This window comes from Gossypium arboreum, chromosome 8, assembly GCF_025698485.1.
Source record: "Gossypium arboreum isolate Shixiya-1 chromosome 8, ASM2569848v2, whole genome shotgun sequence".
In the NCBI taxonomy this organism is placed as follows: Eukaryota; Viridiplantae; Streptophyta; class Magnoliopsida; order Malvales; family Malvaceae; genus Gossypium; species Gossypium arboreum.
The window spans coordinates 5,412,364-5,432,668 of NC_069077.1; the positions used below are offsets into that span (position 1 = coordinate 5,412,364).

General features: G+C 31.6%; 2 protein-coding genes and 1 long non-coding RNA gene across 5 annotated transcripts; all 3 read right to left on the minus strand.

Moving 5' to 3' along the window:
• Positions 1-652: 652 nt before the first annotated feature.
• LOC108467836 (uncharacterized) lies at positions 653-2,509 on the minus strand. 3 transcript variants are annotated; one of them, XM_017768636.2, is made up of 6 exons: positions 1,925-2,509; positions 1,727-1,814; positions 1,565-1,635; positions 1,186-1,242; positions 962-1,098; positions 653-827 (listed from the first exon to the last, which is right to left on the minus strand). In XM_017768636.2, exons 1-5 carry the CDS (start codon positions 2,033-2,035, stop codon positions 970-972), a joined length of 456 nt encoding a protein of 151 aa, XP_017624125.1. In that variant the 5' UTR covers positions 2,036-2,509; the 3' UTR covers positions 653-827; positions 962-969. The 3 variants fall into 3 exon arrangements, with proteins under 3 accessions (XP_017624125.1, XP_017624124.1, XP_017624123.1); XM_017768635.2 differs by having other exon boundaries at positions 653-726; positions 1,925-2,505; XM_017768634.2 differs by having other exon boundaries at positions 653-1,098; positions 1,925-2,503.
• Positions 2,510-4,140: 1,631 nt separating this feature from the next.
• Positions 4,141-7,004, minus strand: LOC108468087 (calmodulin-binding protein 60 B). Its single transcript, XM_017768947.2, has 7 exons — positions 6,603-7,004; positions 6,437-6,515; positions 6,284-6,336; positions 5,707-6,200; positions 5,455-5,615; positions 5,140-5,346; positions 4,141-5,048 (listed from the first exon to the last, which is right to left on the minus strand). Exons 1-7 carry the CDS (start codon positions 6,698-6,700, stop codon positions 4,410-4,412), a joined length of 1,731 nt encoding a protein of 576 aa, XP_017624436.1. The 5' UTR covers positions 6,701-7,004; the 3' UTR covers positions 4,141-4,409.
• A 5,766-nt stretch (positions 7,005-12,770) lies between these two features.
• LOC128279424 (uncharacterized) lies at positions 12,771-16,211 on the minus strand. The gene is made up of 2 exons (XR_008269562.1): positions 16,082-16,211; positions 12,771-13,033 (listed from the first exon to the last, which is right to left on the minus strand). It is a non-coding gene; the product is annotated as an uncharacterized LOC128279424 (long non-coding RNA).
• Positions 16,212-20,305: the final 4,094 nt, after the last annotated feature.

Genomic DNA, 20,305 nt, shown 5'->3' on the forward strand with positions numbered 1-20,305 from the left:
AAACTTGATTTTGTTGTTGAATTATGAATATGAAGATGATCTTTGCAGCAATACTTTGATGGCCAGAACCCAAATAACCTCATCTTAATCCATCAAAATCGCCACTGGGCTTCTAACCACCATTTTTTGTTGCCGAATGCTGATGAGAGTGATGCCCAGAAACCAAATTGTGGGTTGTATTTTATTGGTAAAAAACCTTTTCAGCCCCTCTTCATTTCAAAAGCAAGTAACAGTTCACGTATCTCATTATACATAAGTTTTTATTGGTGTAATAACAACTTTAACCATCAATGTTCATATATTTTATCATTTTGACCTTAATTCTAGAGCATTCAACAAATTCAATCTCATTATTTTATCGGATAAAATTTTTAAATTAAGAGCAAATTTACAAAATGTATAAACTTTGACTAAATTTATTATATCAATCAAAATCATGTATAATTAATGAAAAACATTAACATCGTAATTAATTATCTTTATTACTAGCTTTCAAAATTGATAGGATTAAATTGTTCTAAATTTTGTGAGGGATCACTTTGGTAAATTTCAAAATTGAGAGGGATTGCAGGGGTCTTTCTACCTATTTTATTCTTTCGTTCAAAATGTGTCAAATATTAACATTTACACCCAAATATAAGCATCCCAGAAATTGTTTTACTGGCACAAAAACCTGTTTTAATTCCTAATTGCATAAAGCAAATTGGTGCTTGAAAAGCAAACCACCTGCAGTATTGAGTGCCGTTTCCATTACAAGCAGCAAAAAATAAAAGAGCTCAAAACAGAACACACCATTGATGCCAATGCCAATCATCACACCGATTTCTCTAAAATCATTTTTAAAAGGTTAAGAAATTCCCAAGTTCCACAAGGTCCTAAATGGCTTAAACTAAACAAACCCTCTATTTCTCTAATGAAGGAAATTAGACCTTATTAACTAAGACAAAGGGAGGGCGTTTACCTTTGTTCTTAAGTCTTAGATGCCGTGAAATGCGCCTTCTTCGTCTCCGTGGGATCAGTGTTGACGTTGAAGCTCATACCATCTCCACTGCCGACCATATCGGCGAACATCTTTTGCAGATCCTCGAAACTATCCCCCTATATATCCAACCACTTTATCAATTAAACTGTCGATGATATCATAAATTACATATACAACATTTAAAAGGAAAATCAAGGGATCACCTCGTCTTTCACATTGTTCATCATCGATATCATCTCTTGCATAAAGTCACAGAAGTCCTGCTTGCAAAATTTACAAAGTTCAGGGAGGCAAAATATTTGATCTTAGCAAAATTAAATAAATATTAAAATATGCTCCAAGTCATTGTATATTTAGAAGTTACTCCCTTTACTTTTCAGAACTGATGTTATAATGAACTTAAATTTAATAAAGGAATTTTAATAGTAATAAGAAATGGAGTTGCATTTTTAAATCCAAAAGATTGAGGACCAAATTATCGCCAGGAAAAGTAAGAGGACTAAACTCCAAATGTAAGAAGAGTTCAAAGACCTGGAGCATGTTTTAACCTTTAAATAAATATACATGTATATTTTTACGCACTTGGTCATCATCTGCCGAGGGATCGTAGAGACTGGCGTCATACATTGATCTCTTGGACCCGTTTGAGAGAACTGTGAAAAAGCAAACGGCCAATTTGATGAACAAAAAAGGTGATAAAATTCGACGGCGATAGGATTAGAGGGAGGGATTCGACAATGTTACCGGAATAAGCTTCTTGGATTTGCTGAAACCTGAGTTTCGCTTCGCCGGCTACCGCCGGATTTGTGACGTATCTGTCCGGGTGCCATTTCTTCCAAAAAAAGAAGAAAATAAAACGTCAAAAAGAATACATTAAAAGCACCGTTTTTTTTAATCTAAAACGTTGGAAATTAATGAAAACCAGAGAAGCTTTTTGATTACCAGAGCAAGCTTACGGTAAGCAGTACGGATATCGGAGAAGGAGGCGTCCTTGCGAATCCCGAGAATAGTGTAGTAACAAGATCCGCCGTGGGATCCTCCTTCCCGGTCCATCTTAGCCGTCCAAAATCTTTTAGCTCTTAAGAAAAAGACAAACTATACAAAAACCATAACTTTAATGAGATCTTAGAAACAGGAACAACAGGTTAGGAAAAAAAAACCAATGTTCTTTTTGAGAAAAACAGAAACACTAGTTTATGTTGTCGCTGTTAGGATTTTTTTTCAGATTTTTTGTTTTTGTTTTTGTTTTTTTTTTTTTTTTGTAGTTTGGAGAGCGAGAAAAATATCTAAGGAGAAGAAGGATAGGAAACTTCGAGAGAATTAAGCCAGATATTTTCTTGGCGGGGGTTATTGAAATGCCGCCGGATTTGGGTTTAAATTACGAGATTTGCCATTGGTCTTCGGAATCTTCTGGGTGCTTACCACATTACCGTTTTTCTCTTCCCCCTATCCGTCACTCTTCCCATCCGTCACGTAAACAACTTTGGATCCCGTTTAAGACTTTAATGTTCTCTTAAACTCGAAATTTAAGGGGGTTTATATAAAAAATATTATATCTCTTTAAAGGTCTGAAATTTAGGAAGGTTGTACATCTAAAATATAAGTTTTATAAAAATTAAATTATTTAAAATATTAATTAAGTTCGAGCTTTAATATTTAAATCTAAATTCATATATGAATTTTATTTTATAAATATGAATGAGTTTAAATAAAATTTGAGATCCATATATTCGGTTAAATTAAATTTAAATAAATATAAAATATATTAATATTATACATAAATTGATTAAGACTTTTCAATAAAATCTCTAATATAATCTTCTAAGTTTATACAATTAAACAAATGTTTGTATTTAACTAAATGTGTATAAATATTTGTATTCAATAATTTAATAAATAATTTTAAAATTATTAAAAATATAATTAATTGTTATGAGTATCTTATTAAGTGGATGTCTATCATGATCAAGATAAAGTTTTGATGTAATTTAAATTCTAATAATTATTATAATTAGATCTCTACTTCTTTTATACTTATTATGCCTATAAATAGAGAATTCGATGAAATATTGTAAATCACCCTTTTGATCAATAAATTACATTATCTATTGCCTTCATATTTTTTTGTTCTTTATTCTCTCTATTTTTTTTATTTTATAACATTAATTATATTTTTTCATTAAATAGTTTTACTTATTATAACGCATTTGGTTGAACTTAGCGATGTGATTAATAAAAGTATCTTAACTTTATAAAATAACAAATATTAATAATATTTTATGTTTTCATATATTTTTAATAAAATATTTTAATAAATATATGTTATTTTTCACTCGCATTGTAGATGTGTTGTAATTTAATAATTAATTATGTTATTTTGAATTAAAATTATTTAATATTTTATATAAAATATTAAATTAAATGAGAATTTAAATAAACTAACCCATATCAAATTTAAAAAGTATGAAATCAGAGTGATGTGGTTTTAGCCACTCCCTTTGACAGCATCCACTAATACAGAACTAAATTTGAAAGTCATATTTTGACTCAGACGTTTTTGGATACTCCTAATAACCAACGAATGACAAGTGTTTTTTCTTGTGTGGATCATATTTTAATGGGAACTTGATGAGTCGATCCGCCTACACGTCTTGCTTTTACTGTTATATCGGGAGTTACTCCAAATATTGCTTGACGTAAAACAAATAGTGGGTTTGTTTCTATCTTTTGTTGAATCTTTTTCAAGGCTCGATAGATAATTTGATAAGCCAATGGTTTCTTTTCCATGCTTCAGAATACGGTTAACCAACATGTTAACTAATTGATTACGATAAATTAAATCAGATTTTACAATTTTTTCTTCCGCAGTACCTTGACGTGACATGAGTGTGAAAGAGGTTCAAGAATTCATTTTCTTTTTATAAGGGCTAAAATAATTTATTTTGGCTTTTTAACTCAGTTGAGGGAAAAGAGTGTATAGGGACGTCCCATTGTATCTCTTTTTCAATAGTTTAATGCCACGTCAACATTTTCATTCTTAAAAAAATTATATATCCAAATGAAAATCCTAAAATCTAAGATGAAATTACTAATGTGACATTAAATGATTGGAAAGAGATAATATCTTTATTTCATAATCTACCATATCAACATTAGAATTTATTGATTTTTTAACTTTCAAACACCCTTGTTTTGATTGCAATTGTTAATTACAAGTTACAAAGGTGAAATCTACCACCACATAAATCAACCAAAGAGAATACTACTACTTGCCCTCTCCTACAATACATTACAATACATTTCCATAAAACACTACATAAGATTTAGAATCCTATGCTAAAACATCTAGGAGACTGATTATTGTCTCCTGATTGCATTAAACATGTTGGAGATGCTTAATTGCTGTGCAATTGATCTTATATATTATTCATGTACATATACCTTGTAGCAGCCAGTGCTGCTGCCGCCTTTTTGCAGCGCCGCGGCTGATTGATTTCCATTGGATAACAGCTCGTACCTTCAACCACCTGGTTTTGGAACACACATCTCTTGTCTCTCCGATGCTTCGGTTATGTACATTGAAGCTCGGGCAAGAAGACAAGAAGCTTATAGATGATGTTTCATAGTCTGGTGTGAAAATAAATCCACTGCCTTGTGCCCATGCTGGAGTAGCTGATGTTAAGCTTAGCATTTGAGCCTGAGTGTTGTCCTGATTTGTACCGTCGTCCTCGAAAAGTGAAAAACTGTTGTCTGCATTGTAAGGGAAGATCCCTTCCATTCTAAAACTACTGTTTCTTAGCATTGGATTAAGTGGTTCAATTCCCTGTAAGGGATTGGGATTTTCCACTTCATTGGAAAATGATGTTAAGGATTGGTTGAATCCTAGTGGCATGTCTGGTCTTGTACCTGAGAAATCAGGTTGGTGCAGAAGTAAATTAGGGGTGCCGACCGGTTCAGGCAGCAGATTGGTTAAGGGCATCGAAGGGTCTGTAATTGCTCGCCGATCAACTGGGATCAGGTTCCGAACATTCTTGTAAGCTTGTCTCTTTGCATCTTCTACTAAAAGCTGCAAAATGAATCAGACAAATTATTCGATCTTATGTCTTAACATAGACAAATCTCATGGATATCATATATATGACATATAAAGTACAAACCTTCTGAGAAAAAGTTAAATTTTCCACAGGCAGGTAATTTTGGCCATCAAATGTTACTTCAACAACCTTGTAAATAGAGTTTAATAGGAGTCCAACTCTTTGTGCAGTTCCATGGTAGGTATACCATTCATCATCATCAGGAACACATGATAAAGCATGTTCTATGATTGTATCCCATACCCTGTTTGAGATCCCACCACCTAGTATCTGCAGTTATGTTACAATTCAGACAGGGTCAGCAGATGAAACAAAACAAAACAAAACAAAAAAAAGATCAAATGTTGTGATTGACATGATTTTTTTTTCATTTATTACATTGCGTAGTGCGATTGGATCGGTAACATGCAACCGTAAGAAGTCCTTCACGGTATGAATGTTTTTATATGCCAAACGTTTATGGAAGGCGCCGTCTTTTGCTATTCTTTCGAGACGCCATACTTCGTCATGGAGGAGCGGTGGGTAGTGCTTCTTGTACACTGCATACAAAAAATGTTTATTTGTTAATCGAATATAATCATACAGAGAATATATAGGATTGAAGTTGAAAACAGAGTATTCAAACTTTACATTCTCCCCGATGATCCATCACTTTGAATGCATCACTTGCAGCTTCCCGGATTGTCACTTCACCAGCACTCCTTTGCACAATTCTAGCTCCCAACCGGAACTTTCGACATCTTATCCAGCTCGAATTGTCGGTGAAAATCACATTATCAACAGTACCTACACCATCTACCAACGTAATGTTGAGATCTCCAGTTACCAACGGCCTTCTACCTTCTCGTTCACGAAGAACACTGGCATTGAATTCGTTTTCGGTCCAATCTTGTCGTTCATCAGTGCCAAACTCACCGTTAAGGGCGACAATCTCGACCTTAATAGAAGACAGGTAGCCAGACGAGATTATTGCCTGGCTAGTTGCATCAACTAGGATAATCCTAATGGGATAACCATTCTCAGTCCCAACCTTGCTGCCTGTAAATATAGTCGAAGGCGGTTTATCGACGAAAAGTAACTGCAGCCTTCGTCCTCTTGATGCCTCGATCCTATTAAGCGAAGGCCTAAAAAAGAATCAAACAAAAAACCAACTTAGACTTTTGTTATTTATAACATAAAAAATTGCAAAAGAAGCAAAATGGCTAACCTTGAAGATGGATGAATGGAGGACCTAATTGCAGCTTCCACTGCCTCGTGAACCTACATTCAACAATGATCAAAGGTACAAAGCATAAATATACATATTTCCAGCTTAATAAATTCAATTCATTGATACATAAGATCATGTATGTGATCTTACCCATATTCTAAGCATTGGTTCAAGGTTGAGCACAATTTTATTAAAGGAAAGCCCTCCAACACCCATTATGTTTCTAATACTGCAAAAAAACAACAAATTAAAGAAAACCCAATTCGAAAACATGTAAATTATTAACTTATAAAAAGAAAAAAAAGGGCCAACTCACTTCTTAAGGCTAGTTCTTCTTTTTGGTTCAGGGACCATAAGTTCATAGCTTTCATCATCACCATGATCAGGAGCAGGCCTCTTAGTAGGCAACATCATGAAAACGGAAACAAAATATAAAAAGAAAAAGAAGCAGAAAACACTGTGAGCAAACAAGCCCTTAAACCCACTTGTATCCAGCTGGTTCCATATAAATAATCAGAGAGCAAATGTTGCTTTCATTGACTTAAAAACTCAAGTCACTCACTGAAGGTACCTGGAAACTCTTCAAAGCCACTGCTATAAAAACACGTAAATGTTATTAAAGTCAAGGAAATATTGTATTTAAAAGATAAGAAAGGAGAAAAGGTGAAAAACCCTAAAACAAGAAAAGAACATTATTTTATGATAATTTTGGTGAGTATATACTTTGAAAAGGATCAACCTCAGACTTAAATTGTACACATCACTGAACCAGACTTTAACTAAAAAAAAAAAAAACTGCTAATAAAATCATTGGGACCATTAACGATTAACAAAAGTGGAACAACAAACAACGCGCTATCATCATTGAAATTTGAAAAGTACATCAAGAAAAACGATAAAATGTACTATGAAAACGAGTCATTCATTGAAAATATTATTCGATTTTAAATGTAATATTAGAAGATTATGAAAAAGAAAATGTTGGATTGTAGTTGTTTTTATGACAAGAGAAATATGAAAAAAAAAAAAACACGGTTGGATTGCATTAAATTAAAACGCGTGCATGAAAAGAATTCAAAAAGCATATGCATTGTGTTATTTTTCCACAAATACCGCGTTGGGTCTAGCTTTGACTGTTAGAGAATCGCGCGACATGTATTGAAAATGGCATTCCTCTTTTCGCTTAACTTAATTTTCTAGAAAAATAAATAAAGTGGTTAAATTCTAATCAATTATATGTGTAATATTATGTTTGTTTATTATTTTATATATTATATCTTAAAATTTTAATTAATGTATTAATTATTATTATTTGTATTAAGATTAAAATTTTAAAATTTAAAAATATAAATACTTATAATGATCCCGTTGGAGAATATGGATTGAATCTACAATTATGCGCATGGTACATATGGTACATGACTAATAATTATTGAATTTAATTAAATGGATTTAACTGTTGTTGTTTAGGTTAGGATTAAATTTTTAAAATTTCAAAAGTACAGGGACAATAATTGACTAATTCAAAATATAAAACTAAAATGACCAAATTATATAATGACTATAGCAGAATTTAACTGATATATATGAGTTGATATATATTGATACAATTTCTAAGGTAGAAGACAACTCCTCTAAATTATAATAACAGATAACAATACTAATCGAGTTAAAATTTAATTGACTATACGAATTTATAATTGATTTGGTGAAAGTATGTATATACACAAACAATCATTAAAAGGTTTTATTAAACTATATATAAATGGGTGAGTATTTGATATCTTGACGGTCTATTTTTAATTCCACAAATAGAATTATAAAATAATATACATACTTGATATTTTTGGGACTCTAGGTGAAACAATAAATTGAGACCCTTTTAACAAAATTATAAAATGTAATATAATAAAGTAAAACATATACTAGTAATTTCATTAAAATAATATGTTTTATTACATTGCGAATAAGATATTTTCTAACAAAATTTAACAAAAAATATTTTTCATTCAACCTACTCCTATGTCATCAACTATTTAAACACAAAAATCATAAAAAATGGGTTTCAAATGCAAAATCATTAATGATAACATCAACATAAATATTTTCTAAAAAATTCTTCTCGATTGATAAAATTTTCAAACCATTCTCGATTGATAAAAAATGGGACTCTTTTTTTTTTTTTTTGCCTGCAATGAAACGTCCTAAATGACCGCACTCCTAAACTACCCCAAAGTGTAACCTTATAAATAATAACTTAAGATGATACAGATAATAACTCTTAAGATGTTTTGATATTGATGTTAGGTTATATTTCCTTTCCTTTTCAATTTTAATTAAATCAATGACTCTCAAGATTTGGATTTCTTGTTCACGATTTGCCTTCATCGACCTTGGACTAGAATTTATTCTTAAAACAAAAGGCCGATTTATGATAAATTTTGCGTGCGAATATTCTTCTTGGATTTTTTTGGGAACCTACTTGATTTACAAGATAAAATAATAATAAGAAAGAGAATTGTTAAATGCAAAATTTAATTTGTTAAATTTGATCCAATAGCATTCCATACATATAAAAAACTATTTTGTGTAGCCTTTACCGCAAATGTTTAACCATAAATAATTACACGACATTAATTTTTTAAATATATATATGATTGAGCAGGAGTGGATTTTGTCGCGAGAAGTATGCAAAGTACAATCTTTCAAGAGTTTGTAAATTCCTTAATGGGTTAATATTTTTCTTCGTTAGTTTTTCAATTCTACGAACAATTTGAGTGTTTAAAAAGGTGATGAATTTATAGAGTAGAAACGTTTCATTGAATGCTTGAAAAGACAAATCATGCGCATTGCACAAGGGTGAATTAATAAGGCAAGTGGTGAACTTCACCATAAAAAATGATAAAAATACTTAAAATTACAACAATATTATAAATTAGTGCAATAACAAAGTTGCACTTTGCCCCCTCCCTCAAATTTATGATTCAAAATTGGCCTTCTAAGATGATTTTTTAGCTTTGCCCTTAGTGGCGCGTATGGTTGAACTCAAACTCTACCCTAGAGCATTTTCACCCATAAGATCCCTATATGTTTTTGAGTCCAATCATGTGTAATACTCATGTCTTGCCTTGGCACCTAACAAGAAGCTTCTACTATATCAATTTGTTGCCTCTTCAAGCACTCCAACTCTTAATAAAGTTGAGGGACAAAACTTCTCACTGAGAACAATACTGACTTGTTGAGGAGTTTATTGGCTCTCGATGAATAACACTTCATAAACTTATTTTGACAGAGTTTGTCTCCCTTAAAGGTGTTCATGAATCAAATTTGAGTTTAACTCTAAACGAAGTTGAATTAAATTAGCCTGTTATATAAAATATATTTTAATTAAATTTATATAAAATAATATTTTTTAAACTTAAAATAGATAATTTAAATAAATTAAACTTAAACTTGAATTTTTTAAAATCAAACTGGAATCGACTAAATTCATGAAGCCTTCTAATCTATCTGCTCAACAAATACTAATTAATATTAAAATTTTATTAAACATAGAATAACTTAAATACAATAATAAAATAGATAAACATTATAATTGTAAAACCCACAAAACCTTGGTCGTGATTCCCCAAGTAAAAGTACGTTATCAACCAAATCTACAAAATAGCTAAGAAATGGTAATTCTAACGGTTATATATATATATATGATATGATATGATATGTGTGGGTTATTATGATTTTCCGAGAAAATCATAAAAACAAAATAAGATAATAAAATCGATCCTTGATTCCCAAGTCTCAAAACTTTATTTGAGTCTAAAATAATTAAATACTCCCCACTTGTTTCACCATGTCACTTTCACTGTCGGCCGAAATGTCCTTTTTATTCTTAAAAAAAGAAAAAGAAAAATGGTGGCTGGTGATGTTTTTGAATTATTGATATTTTCAACTACTCTTTTATTGAGAACGAAATTAGTAGCAGAAATTAAATTAGAATTTTCATGTAATAAAAATATAATTTTATTATTTTAATAATTTTAAAAATTAAATTAAATTTTTATATTTCTTAATTGGATCAAAAGTATAATTTTATTTTTATTAATTTAAAATTTTAAAAATCTAAATAGAAAATTTTCTATTTTAAGAGATCGAGTCCTATCAACCTCTAACTTTGTTATAATTTTATTTTTCCTATACAGAATAATAATTCAAGATTTAAATTGCAATGTAAATTTTTTATTTTTATCACGGTACTACGAGTTTAATTCGAAATCTGATTGTTAATGATAAACGTGCAAGTGTATACAGTTTTATAAATAAAAATTGCTCATTTGTTTTGGTTCAAGTTGAGACTGTGATTGCATGCATATTTGAATATTTTATTAAGTTGATTTTTCACGTTAATTCTTGGCAACTTCCTGGCATTTACGGTCTCATCTTCCTCCTCCCTACCAACAACTTTCAAAGAAATCATTGGTCCTGAAAATTCCAGGAACTTATGTCTCAATTTAATTTATACACATATATACATACTAGTTTAAGGTTTTTTTTTTATATAAATAATAAAAAAATTAATTATAAAAATTAGAGTTAGTTGCAAATTATTTACGAAAATGATATGTTTTAAATAATAAAATTCAATCACTCATACTGTCAAGCAACACCAACCCTAATAGTACACTCATTATAAGCAAATCATTTAAACTGAATTTTTTTTCAAGTAGTATCGCCAATTAGGGTGGTGAATATAAACATAAAATATTGAAGAAATACTGAGCAAATACGATTGAAAATATTAGTGTTGCCTAACACATTTTGTATAGGCTCGACGTTTGCTAATTCAATGAATAACTCAATTGGTTGAACGTTACCGGGTGAGAAATACAGTGCGATTATAGTCTCCATATCATATCCTCTACAATCTGCATCTCCTTATATTTGCACGGATTTGATGAAATTGAAAATTTGTAGAATAGTCTGGACATCCTCCTCTCACAACTTCGAACGATTTTCACACCAATCTTTTGTTTGATTTAATCAAGTTTTACACTATTGTTAAACATCATTCCTATTTGATGGCAAGATTCAAATATACAACCAACTTCCATATGACAAATTACCCTATCGAAATGGACGTATACAAAGAATTGATTATTCATCTTCTATACTAAATATGTAAAATAATTTTAAAAAAAAACATATTAGTTGGTATTAAAACAATTCATATCATATCAAAGAAATAAAAAAGAAAAAAACTTTGTATCAAATAATATAATTTTCATGTCATACTAGAAATTATAAACCCTATATAGTCATATAATTATACATAATGAAATAACATAAAAATAATTACAAACTAACCTTATCAACTCAAACTTGATTTTTGAAATGAAAAATAAATATTATTGATATTTAGTCTTGATTTTAATAGTTATAAGGACCCGAGTTTGAGACTTTTTCCATTGTTTAAAACTTAAAGTTTCTCATGTTTAACTTTAAAAACTCTCTTCTTTTTTTTCTCTTCTTGGTTTGTCTCGGAATTGAAAATCAACCAAAGATTTATTTTTTGGTTGGAAGTGGGGTTTAAAAGGCTAGTTTGGGGTCGTCTTCCTAGTTGGTGAGATCATTCAATTTTTTCTGTTGTTACCGAGGCCAGTGTTGGCAAAAAGTGGTGTTGCCACCTTATAATGCAACACTGATAATTTATACGGTAAATATATAATAATAAAAAAAAGAGAAAATGACGAGGTATTAAAAATTTTAGTGTCACCACCCTAATTGGCAACACCACTTCTAAAATAATTTTCTTTTCGGCTAGAATGATTTGCTCATGCTGGGTGTAGTATTGGGGTCGGTGTAACCTGACATAAGGTATGGTTGAATTTTACTATTCAAAGCATACTATTCTCGTAAATAATTTGTAATGTATCTTATTTTCGTAATTATTATTTTTGTATTATTTATTTAAAACCCTAGTTTTAATCTCATAAAAATAAATCATAACATAGCAAATTGTTGGATAAAAATAATATGAAAATTACTTTAATGTTTTTCATAGAAATATGATTTTGTTATATTTGTTTAAAATTTAAAATTTAAAATTGAAATTTTATATTAATATTAATATTTAAATTTAAAAATAAAAACATAATATTTCTATTTTTTTTCATTTGCATGTGGATTGTTTTTTAAAAAATAGTATATTATACCTCCTTTATGTGTCTATAACAAGTGAACTACTTACTATACATATGTCCTCACTGAGCGCAATTTATGTAACACCTCTCACCTGCATCCGACGCTGGGACGGGGTTCGAGGTGCTACCTGAATTTTACTAACACTTCTATATTAAACAGGGCCATGAAATCTCAAATAATTAAAAACTTTTCTTTTCACATACAATCTTGTCCCTTAAACGGGTTCACGAGACCCAAAACATATATCTGGGGTGGTTCGGGACTAAACCGAGAACTTAAGAAAAACTTGGAAAATTCATGCTTTAATCATTATAAACTCATCACGTAATACCATAGCACATTCATGCATAATTAAAATGGATTTACAACCCTATAATCAAAATAGGCCAACACATATGGTTAAAGCCAGATCACATACTCTAATATTTACACACCTATACATGCCATAGACTCAAAGTATTTGAAATCACTACACCCATAGTGTTAGCTCGACAGTGTGATAATATCTCCGACGAACTCCAACCCGAGCAGGTAACTGGAGTCAACAATCTATAAAACAGAGGAATGTAACAACGGAGTAAGCTTTCATAAGCTTAGTAAGTTTTAAGCAATGCAAACAAATAAATGCAATTATACTTCGATTATTCAATTTCTCAAGAGGCCATATTTTAAGTATATTGCCATCTGGCCGAATATATACAAGCACATAATGCACATTCAGCATTCTTATAACACTTAATCTGAATTCATATAACATAAATAAATCAAATACTTTCACATACTTTCACACCTTGACCGAATGTATCATGGTCATATATATATTTATAACATTTATTCACATATGTATCACATCACACTTATGATTCAATTCAAATCAAACTCACATATGAGTACATAATGCGTATCTGGCCCTCTTAACGTATTGAATGTATTCATTTGTCAATCTAACACGAGGTACCTTAGTCTTAGACTTTTCTCAAATCACTGGTATTTCGCCTGCTAGGCTCGAGGCCCGATATCATTTCACCAGCATTATAGCCTGCTAGGCTCGAAAGCCCGAATAGTATCTCACCGACATTATAGCCTGCTAGGCTCAAAGGCCCGAATAATATTTCCCCATTCATTTACATAAATTTTCATCTACTTCATACTTAACATCATCCACCACATAGGTTTCGTACATACCTGTACCATTACCTTCTTATATGTCACGCTTATCATTTCAATGCTCGAAACATTAATTCATTCAATCATCCTTGAACATTCAACAAACTTGCACACTTAGTGCTAATTAATTAACCGAAGTTATAATGGTTTCGCACACTTAGTGCCAATTAATTAACCGAAGCTATAATTGTATCGCACACTTAGTGCCAATTAATTAGCCGAAGCTATAATTGTATTGCACACTTAGTGCCAATTAATTAGCCAAAGCTATAATTATATCGCACACTTAGTGCCAATTAATTAGCCGAAGCTATAATTATATCGCACACTTAGTGCCATTACATCAAACCGAACTTATATCTGTGTCACCCACATAGTTCCATTTACTCAGCCAATGCTATTACAATCTCACGCACCCAGCGCCATTTTAAATGTCGTAGTTATTGCCTTTATCGCACACGTAGTGCATCAAACCCAATACACATATTACATATTTCAATCTTACATTCATTTTTATATACTTATGAACTTACCTCGAATGTTGTCGTACGATTACAACGGCTATTTGATTACTTTCTCTTTTCCCTTATCCGAATTTGCCCTTCTATACTCTTGAGCTTAAATTCAACAACTTTAAACTAGTCATTATTCGACTATTCAAGCATCACTTTCAAAATATAATATATATATTTATATATATATTCGACTTTCACACCTACAGATCATAGTAAGCTTATAAGAAATCAATAAGCAACTCATTAAAAAATTTTTGTCAATGTTTACCACATAATCATAATTTCACTGTAAGCTGTCTTCCTAAGCAATAGTCACTAAATTATTTATCTCTGGAGCTATAAAACTCTGAATTAAGTTCCGTAAATTTTCCCTGAAACTAGGCTCATTTATCTTTCTTCCATAAAATTTCCAGAATTTTTGATCGAGCCATTTAGTACAGTTTATTAGTTAAAGTCTTCCCTATTTCAGGGTATGACTACTCTGACCCCTGTGCACTACGAACCAAATTTCTCCATGTACAGAATTCCAATGACCATGCCGTTTATTTCCCTTAAAAATAGACTCAATAAGGAATCCATGAATGTAAGGTATGACTCTTAATAATTTTTCTACAATTTATTGTGAATTTATAAATTCAGAACAGGGGATCTAGAATTCATTCAGACCCTGTTTCACAAGAATTCAAATATCACACAATATAGAATTCTTTTTCTTCCCATATTTCTTTCATGTGAAAATAGACTCATTAAGATTTAATCCCATATTTTATTCTGCCTCTAACTCATTTTCCACTATTTTTAGTGTATTTTCAAAGTTACACTACTGCAGTAACTCAAATCTGTCAAGGCTAAGTTACTCATTCATGATCATTGCTCACAAAATTAATACAACATCATTTCATCCATCATGGTAAGAACACATTTTATGCATCATAGATCATCACATATCAAGGCAGTCTCATAGGCTTAGTATACATACTTGCACAACTCGTAACATAACTCAAGTGCATACTCACCAATGACTTACCTCATTGGGACCATCATCAACTCTTTCCTCGGATTACCCGTTTAACACTTGGAATACTAATTGGATACTTGGAAAAGCCTTTGCACATAAGTACCTCAATTGTAGCTAAAGCTACCTCATGTCCCATGACATTTCAATACTCACTCTCGAGCTAGTCATCTAGACTCATAATTCCTAGTGACATGTCACTCGTATCCTATTCTATTCCTAAGGTTCAAACGAGATTTTTCCTCGTCTATTAAGGCTTTGTCTCATCATATTTCTATTAATCGCATGCACATTAAGATTTGTACAATTCATGTAATGATAACATTTAAATACATGTATAGCATGGTATTGTTTACATACCAACTTACCTTGATACCACAAAGGTAAAAAGGACATAATCATCCCTTAATCGATTTCTTTTCGTTCTAGGTCCAAATCTCGATTTCCTTGATCTATAATATCACATTTAGCCTACCAATCAGTCACCATATTCATATGGGTCTAAAAATCATATTTTTAAAAATTTTCATTTTGACCCCTAAACTTTTGCATATTTGCACTTTTGCCCCAATGCTCGTAAAATAATTTTTATCACATTTCTTTACTCCTTGAGTCTAGATGAACCATTTTCATAACTATAGCAACTCATAATTTCAACTATTTTCATATTTACAACTCATTTTACAACTTAGCAATCTAGCCCTTTTTAAGGTGTTTTCATGTAATTTCTTTCACAAAAGTTGTTTATTAGACAACTAGGACTCATAATCTTCCATAAAAACACAGCAAACAACACATTTAATCTCATGGCAAAACCCTATACTCTTCATCATTTAATCTCATGCTTTAGGGGTTCCAAAAATGTAAAAATCATCAAGCAAAGACATTAAAATCACTTACAAGCAAGGGAAATATGTTGCTGAAATTTTCCAGCTTCAAAACCCTTTCTTTGCTGCATATTTCGGTGGAGGAGAAGAGAAAAAATGAAAGAGAAAATGAAAACTTTTTCTTTATTTATTTTATTAACCAAAAAGTCACTTTAAATCCCATAAAATATGGCTTTTTAACCAATCTTGTCTCCCTTGGCCGGCCACCTCAATAAAAGGGTCTAATTGCCATTTTAAAGCCCCCAATTTCAGTTATCTAGGTATTAAACACCTTTAGGCACCAAAACATAACTTTTACCTTTTACGCGATTTAGTCCTTTTTCGAAATTGAACTAGAAATTGCTAAAATTAACTTACCAAAATTTACATGCACTTATAAATTCACATTATAACACATAAAATAATACTAAAATAATTTTCTCTGGCCTCGGAATAGTGGTCCCAAAACCACTGTTCCGACTAGGCCCAAAATCGGGCTGCTACAATTTAGGCTCAGAATACGTGGACTTCTTTGTCCCCTACATATATATATAAACCCGATAACAAAACTTGATAGAGAGTGGACCAAAACACTTAGAACCTAGACCTTTTGCCAACTTGAACTAGTGATCCTCCAAATCTTTCCTCATTCACCAGGGAGAGTGGCTCTCCACCCCAATTTAGGGTGAATCATCTCTACCACAACCTTCTTCTCCTCTTTGTTGATTTTACTTGCCAACAATTTGGTGCGGTGAATATGGGCAATAATGGCCAATCCAAGTTCTAGTGTTTCCCCAACTAAAGAGTGTAACCCTCGTGATGATCAGCAAAAACCCCAGAGAGATGTAGTTAGACAAACCTAAATGAATACAACACAAGAATATTTGTATGCACAACCTAATCCCCACTAACAAACACAATATAACCCTTAAAAGAAAACACACATAACCCTAATCAACAATCCTACCAATACCCCCCACCATGATATTGCAATTATTACCCCCCGGGCATTCTAATGGCCCTCCAACCGATCAAAACTCCCAAAACCCCTAGTTAGAATCCCAACAGTTTACTGAGATGTAGGAGAAAATAAAAGCTCTAGAAGAACAACTGTCCACTCTGTAGAAGAGATTCAAAGAATAACAAAAATTTATCTAGGAATAGTCAGAGAGGCAAAGACAGATCGATTTAAAGAATGAGAAGAATGAAAAGATAATTGAAAAGTTAAGAACAACTAAGGAAGCTTAGAGGCAGAACCCCTAGGAGCGAGAAGATGAAAAAGCTTCTTCCACTGACAAGCAACAACTCAGTAATAGGAGTATGACCGATCCTGAAGATGGTAGTAATAGTTGAAGTTGAAGAATTACTGAGAATATATTTGAGGAAAAGTCCAATAATTAAAGAAGGGAATGCAAGATTACGGGAAATTAGTGTCATCGGGGTTACCCATAAGACATACTAATGAACCCTTGGTTGTTGAAAAATTACAAAAATCATGTTCCCCCCAACATTCAAGTTTCCCAAGATGCTTTATGATGGACGTGTGGATCCCAAGACCATTTGGTGCACATATTAATCATATAAATGTTTTGGGCGCTACAAACAAAGTAAAATGCAGAGCATTTTCCCTGACTTTAAAGGATTTTTTACTTGGCACTTTGGCATCATTCTACCTCCAATTATATGAGTAGATTTTTAACAAATAAAACTCTTTTACCTATCAATGAATATTGATTTACTATACCAATCATTGAATTATTACTTGAAGCTTAATGGCAGAACTTTAAAAAAAAAAACTTAACAATCTAGTAACTTAAATAAAAATTTTGTATAGTTCAAATGATAAAATTATATATGTTTTTAATTTAGTGGTTAAAATAAAACTCAGTGTTGTATTTATAGCAAAAATTTATGATTATATTATACCAAATTTATATGGAGATTTTGTGACAAATAAATAGTGGATACTCTTGATAACATTAACATGTAGTTTGGCAAACACCGAGGATATTGTTGTTATTACATTTTCAAAAAAATAGATATTTCTTAGTGCTGACTTTTAGATGCTTATATTTTGAAATATTAATAAAATTATAATTTAATTTTCAATATTCTTTAATAATTATATACTAGAATTTTACTGTTAAAATAATCATAAAACTTGAATTTAAACGTATATTAAATCGATTGTAGATAGCAATAGAAATCATGTAACATTAAATCGATTAATCGTTAGATATTGTTCATCATTTTCATATAATAAACGCAAATTTTGAAGTGCCAATAAATAAGTTCAGATGAAAGCATAAAACTTACAAATACCCTTCCATTCAAAGGAACCTTTCAAAAGGAAAGGCAACCAAAATAGAAGGTAAGATGGTTATGAGAAAAGGGAAATTTAATAATCAACTAAATCAATTGTCCAGAGAAAAAAAAATCCTGAGGTAGTTCAAAATCAGAGTATAATTTTAGGTCAAGTAATTATTAAAAAAATAATCAAATGAGTATATAAAATTACATACATTCACGTTTGCGTGCTTCCTCTTATTCTCTCCTCTTCAGACCTCACATAGAATATTTTCTTCCACTTGATATCCCTTTCCTGCTTCCAGGCCTGAATAATTTTCTAACATGCGTGCCAACCTATTCTTCTCTTTCAAGTCCCCATCATGATGCTGCCTACTCAACTCAACTTCCAGCTACAACATAGAAAAACAGAATTACGAATGATTATATCAAAAAGGTTGACAATGGCAAAAATATAAAACAAAACAAAACCTCTCATAAAGAAAGACTGCGACATATAAACGCTGCTCTTCCCTTCAAGATATGGAAATGCAAATGAAGATAGAACATCTGTTGAGGCAGACTTAAGATAACAAATCAAAGTCTTTGATATGTTTATAAAACATGAAAGGTCATATGTTACAAGACCTGGAAAGAGAAGCCCTCAAAACAAAGTACTTCTTTCAACTGCAAAACAAGGAATTAAAATTTTACCTGTTGTTCACGTTCATGAAGCACCTTCTCTTCTAGCAGTCGTCGTTGAAAAGCGGCTTCAATCAAAGGTGCTGTTTCCTCTCTCTTAGCTCTTTCCATATGGTTCATTGTTTTCGCAACCTTTTGTAGTCTCTTCTCCTGTTCCTGCCTCTCCTTTAGCTGCTCACTCATCGCCTGCTCAAGCAAGGTTTGCTTTGTTAATTTCTCCTAGACACATGCATAGTCAGAACTTAAATAAAAAATAAAAATAAAGAACAACTTATAGGAGTCGGAAACTTAATGAAAATAAATGGCTGTTCACCCCATCTAAAATTGGCTTCATTTTCCCTCTTTTCAAATGCTTTTCAGTTTCCTGTAGAAACACCTGTGCTTCTTCAAACTCCTGCTCCTCTATTTCCTTCTGATTCTTTCATTTCATTGTTGCTCAAATCTGCAGACAAGCCTCTTTTCAAGTGCCTATAAAATTCCTACCAAGCATCACAATCTAGAAAGAACTATTGATATGAACTCATGAGAGCAAGTTTTGATTAGACTAGGGTTCAAGAGTCTTCACATTTATCTATTTTAACTATAACATTTAAGCTTTTATAGTTTAACTCAGGGACAATACCATTTCAAGTATTTATCATCACACTTATTCAAACTCAACATCTTTATTAAAAGGCAGACTCAACATACCAAACAGTTTAACCTCAAATTTGCATTGGTTCAGATGTCTTTACTCACATTTTTATTGACAGGTTTTATGGAGACTAATTGTTCTGCTTCAAAGGACAAATAGAAAGTACTCAATTTATCACGTAGACTACATTACTTCAAAGGACCCAGAATTGAATACAAATAGAATCGCATGAAATTCAAAGAAAACATACAGTAGAACCTTGGGGGGAACAAATAAGCAAGAGAGCAGACACATATGTACCATTGTTGGAGACTAATTGTTCTACTTCAAAGGTCTTGCACTGGGAAAGGGGGAGGTGGCCGCAAGTGCAGGTTTTGGAGTGGACCTAGAAGATGCTGATTTTGCTAAAATGTTGGAGAGCATCGACTGACACTTCTCCTGCTGCTGTTTAAATCTATCTAACTTCTCTTGTAATGCCATCACTCAAGACCTTAACCTTCACAACTGTAACGACCCGAATTTTACTGTTACCGAAAAAGTGTATTTTCCGGTCTCCGTTTCTGAAAAATGGATTCTTAAATATTTATTAAAAATATTTACGAAGTCAATTGAGTGGTTAATTAGAGTTTAATTAAG

Coding starts and splice junctions, on each gene's coding strand:
- LOC108468087 (XM_017768947.2), bottom strand. CDS start 6,700: ATGATGTTGCCTACTAAGAGGCCTGCTCCTGATCATGGTGATGATGAA. Junction 6,516..6,602: donor AGAAGAACTAGCCTTAAGAA/GTGAGTTGGCCC, acceptor GTTTTTTTGCAG/TATTAGAAACATAATGGGTG. Junction 6,337..6,436: donor AACCAATGCTTAGAATATGG/GTAAGATCACAT, acceptor TGTTGAATGTAG/GTTCACGAGGCAGTGGAAGC.
- LOC108467836 (XM_017768636.2), bottom strand. CDS start 2,035: ATGGACCGGGAAGGAGGATCCCACGGCGGATCTTGTTACTACACTATT. Junction 1,815..1,924: donor CTTACCGTAAGCTTGCTCTG/GTAATCAAAAAG, acceptor TTTTTTTGGAAG/AAATGGCACCCGGACAGATA. Junction 1,243..1,564: donor CCTCGGCAGATGATGACCAA/GTGCGTAAAAAT, acceptor TTTTGCAAGCAG/GACTTCTGTGACTTTATGCA.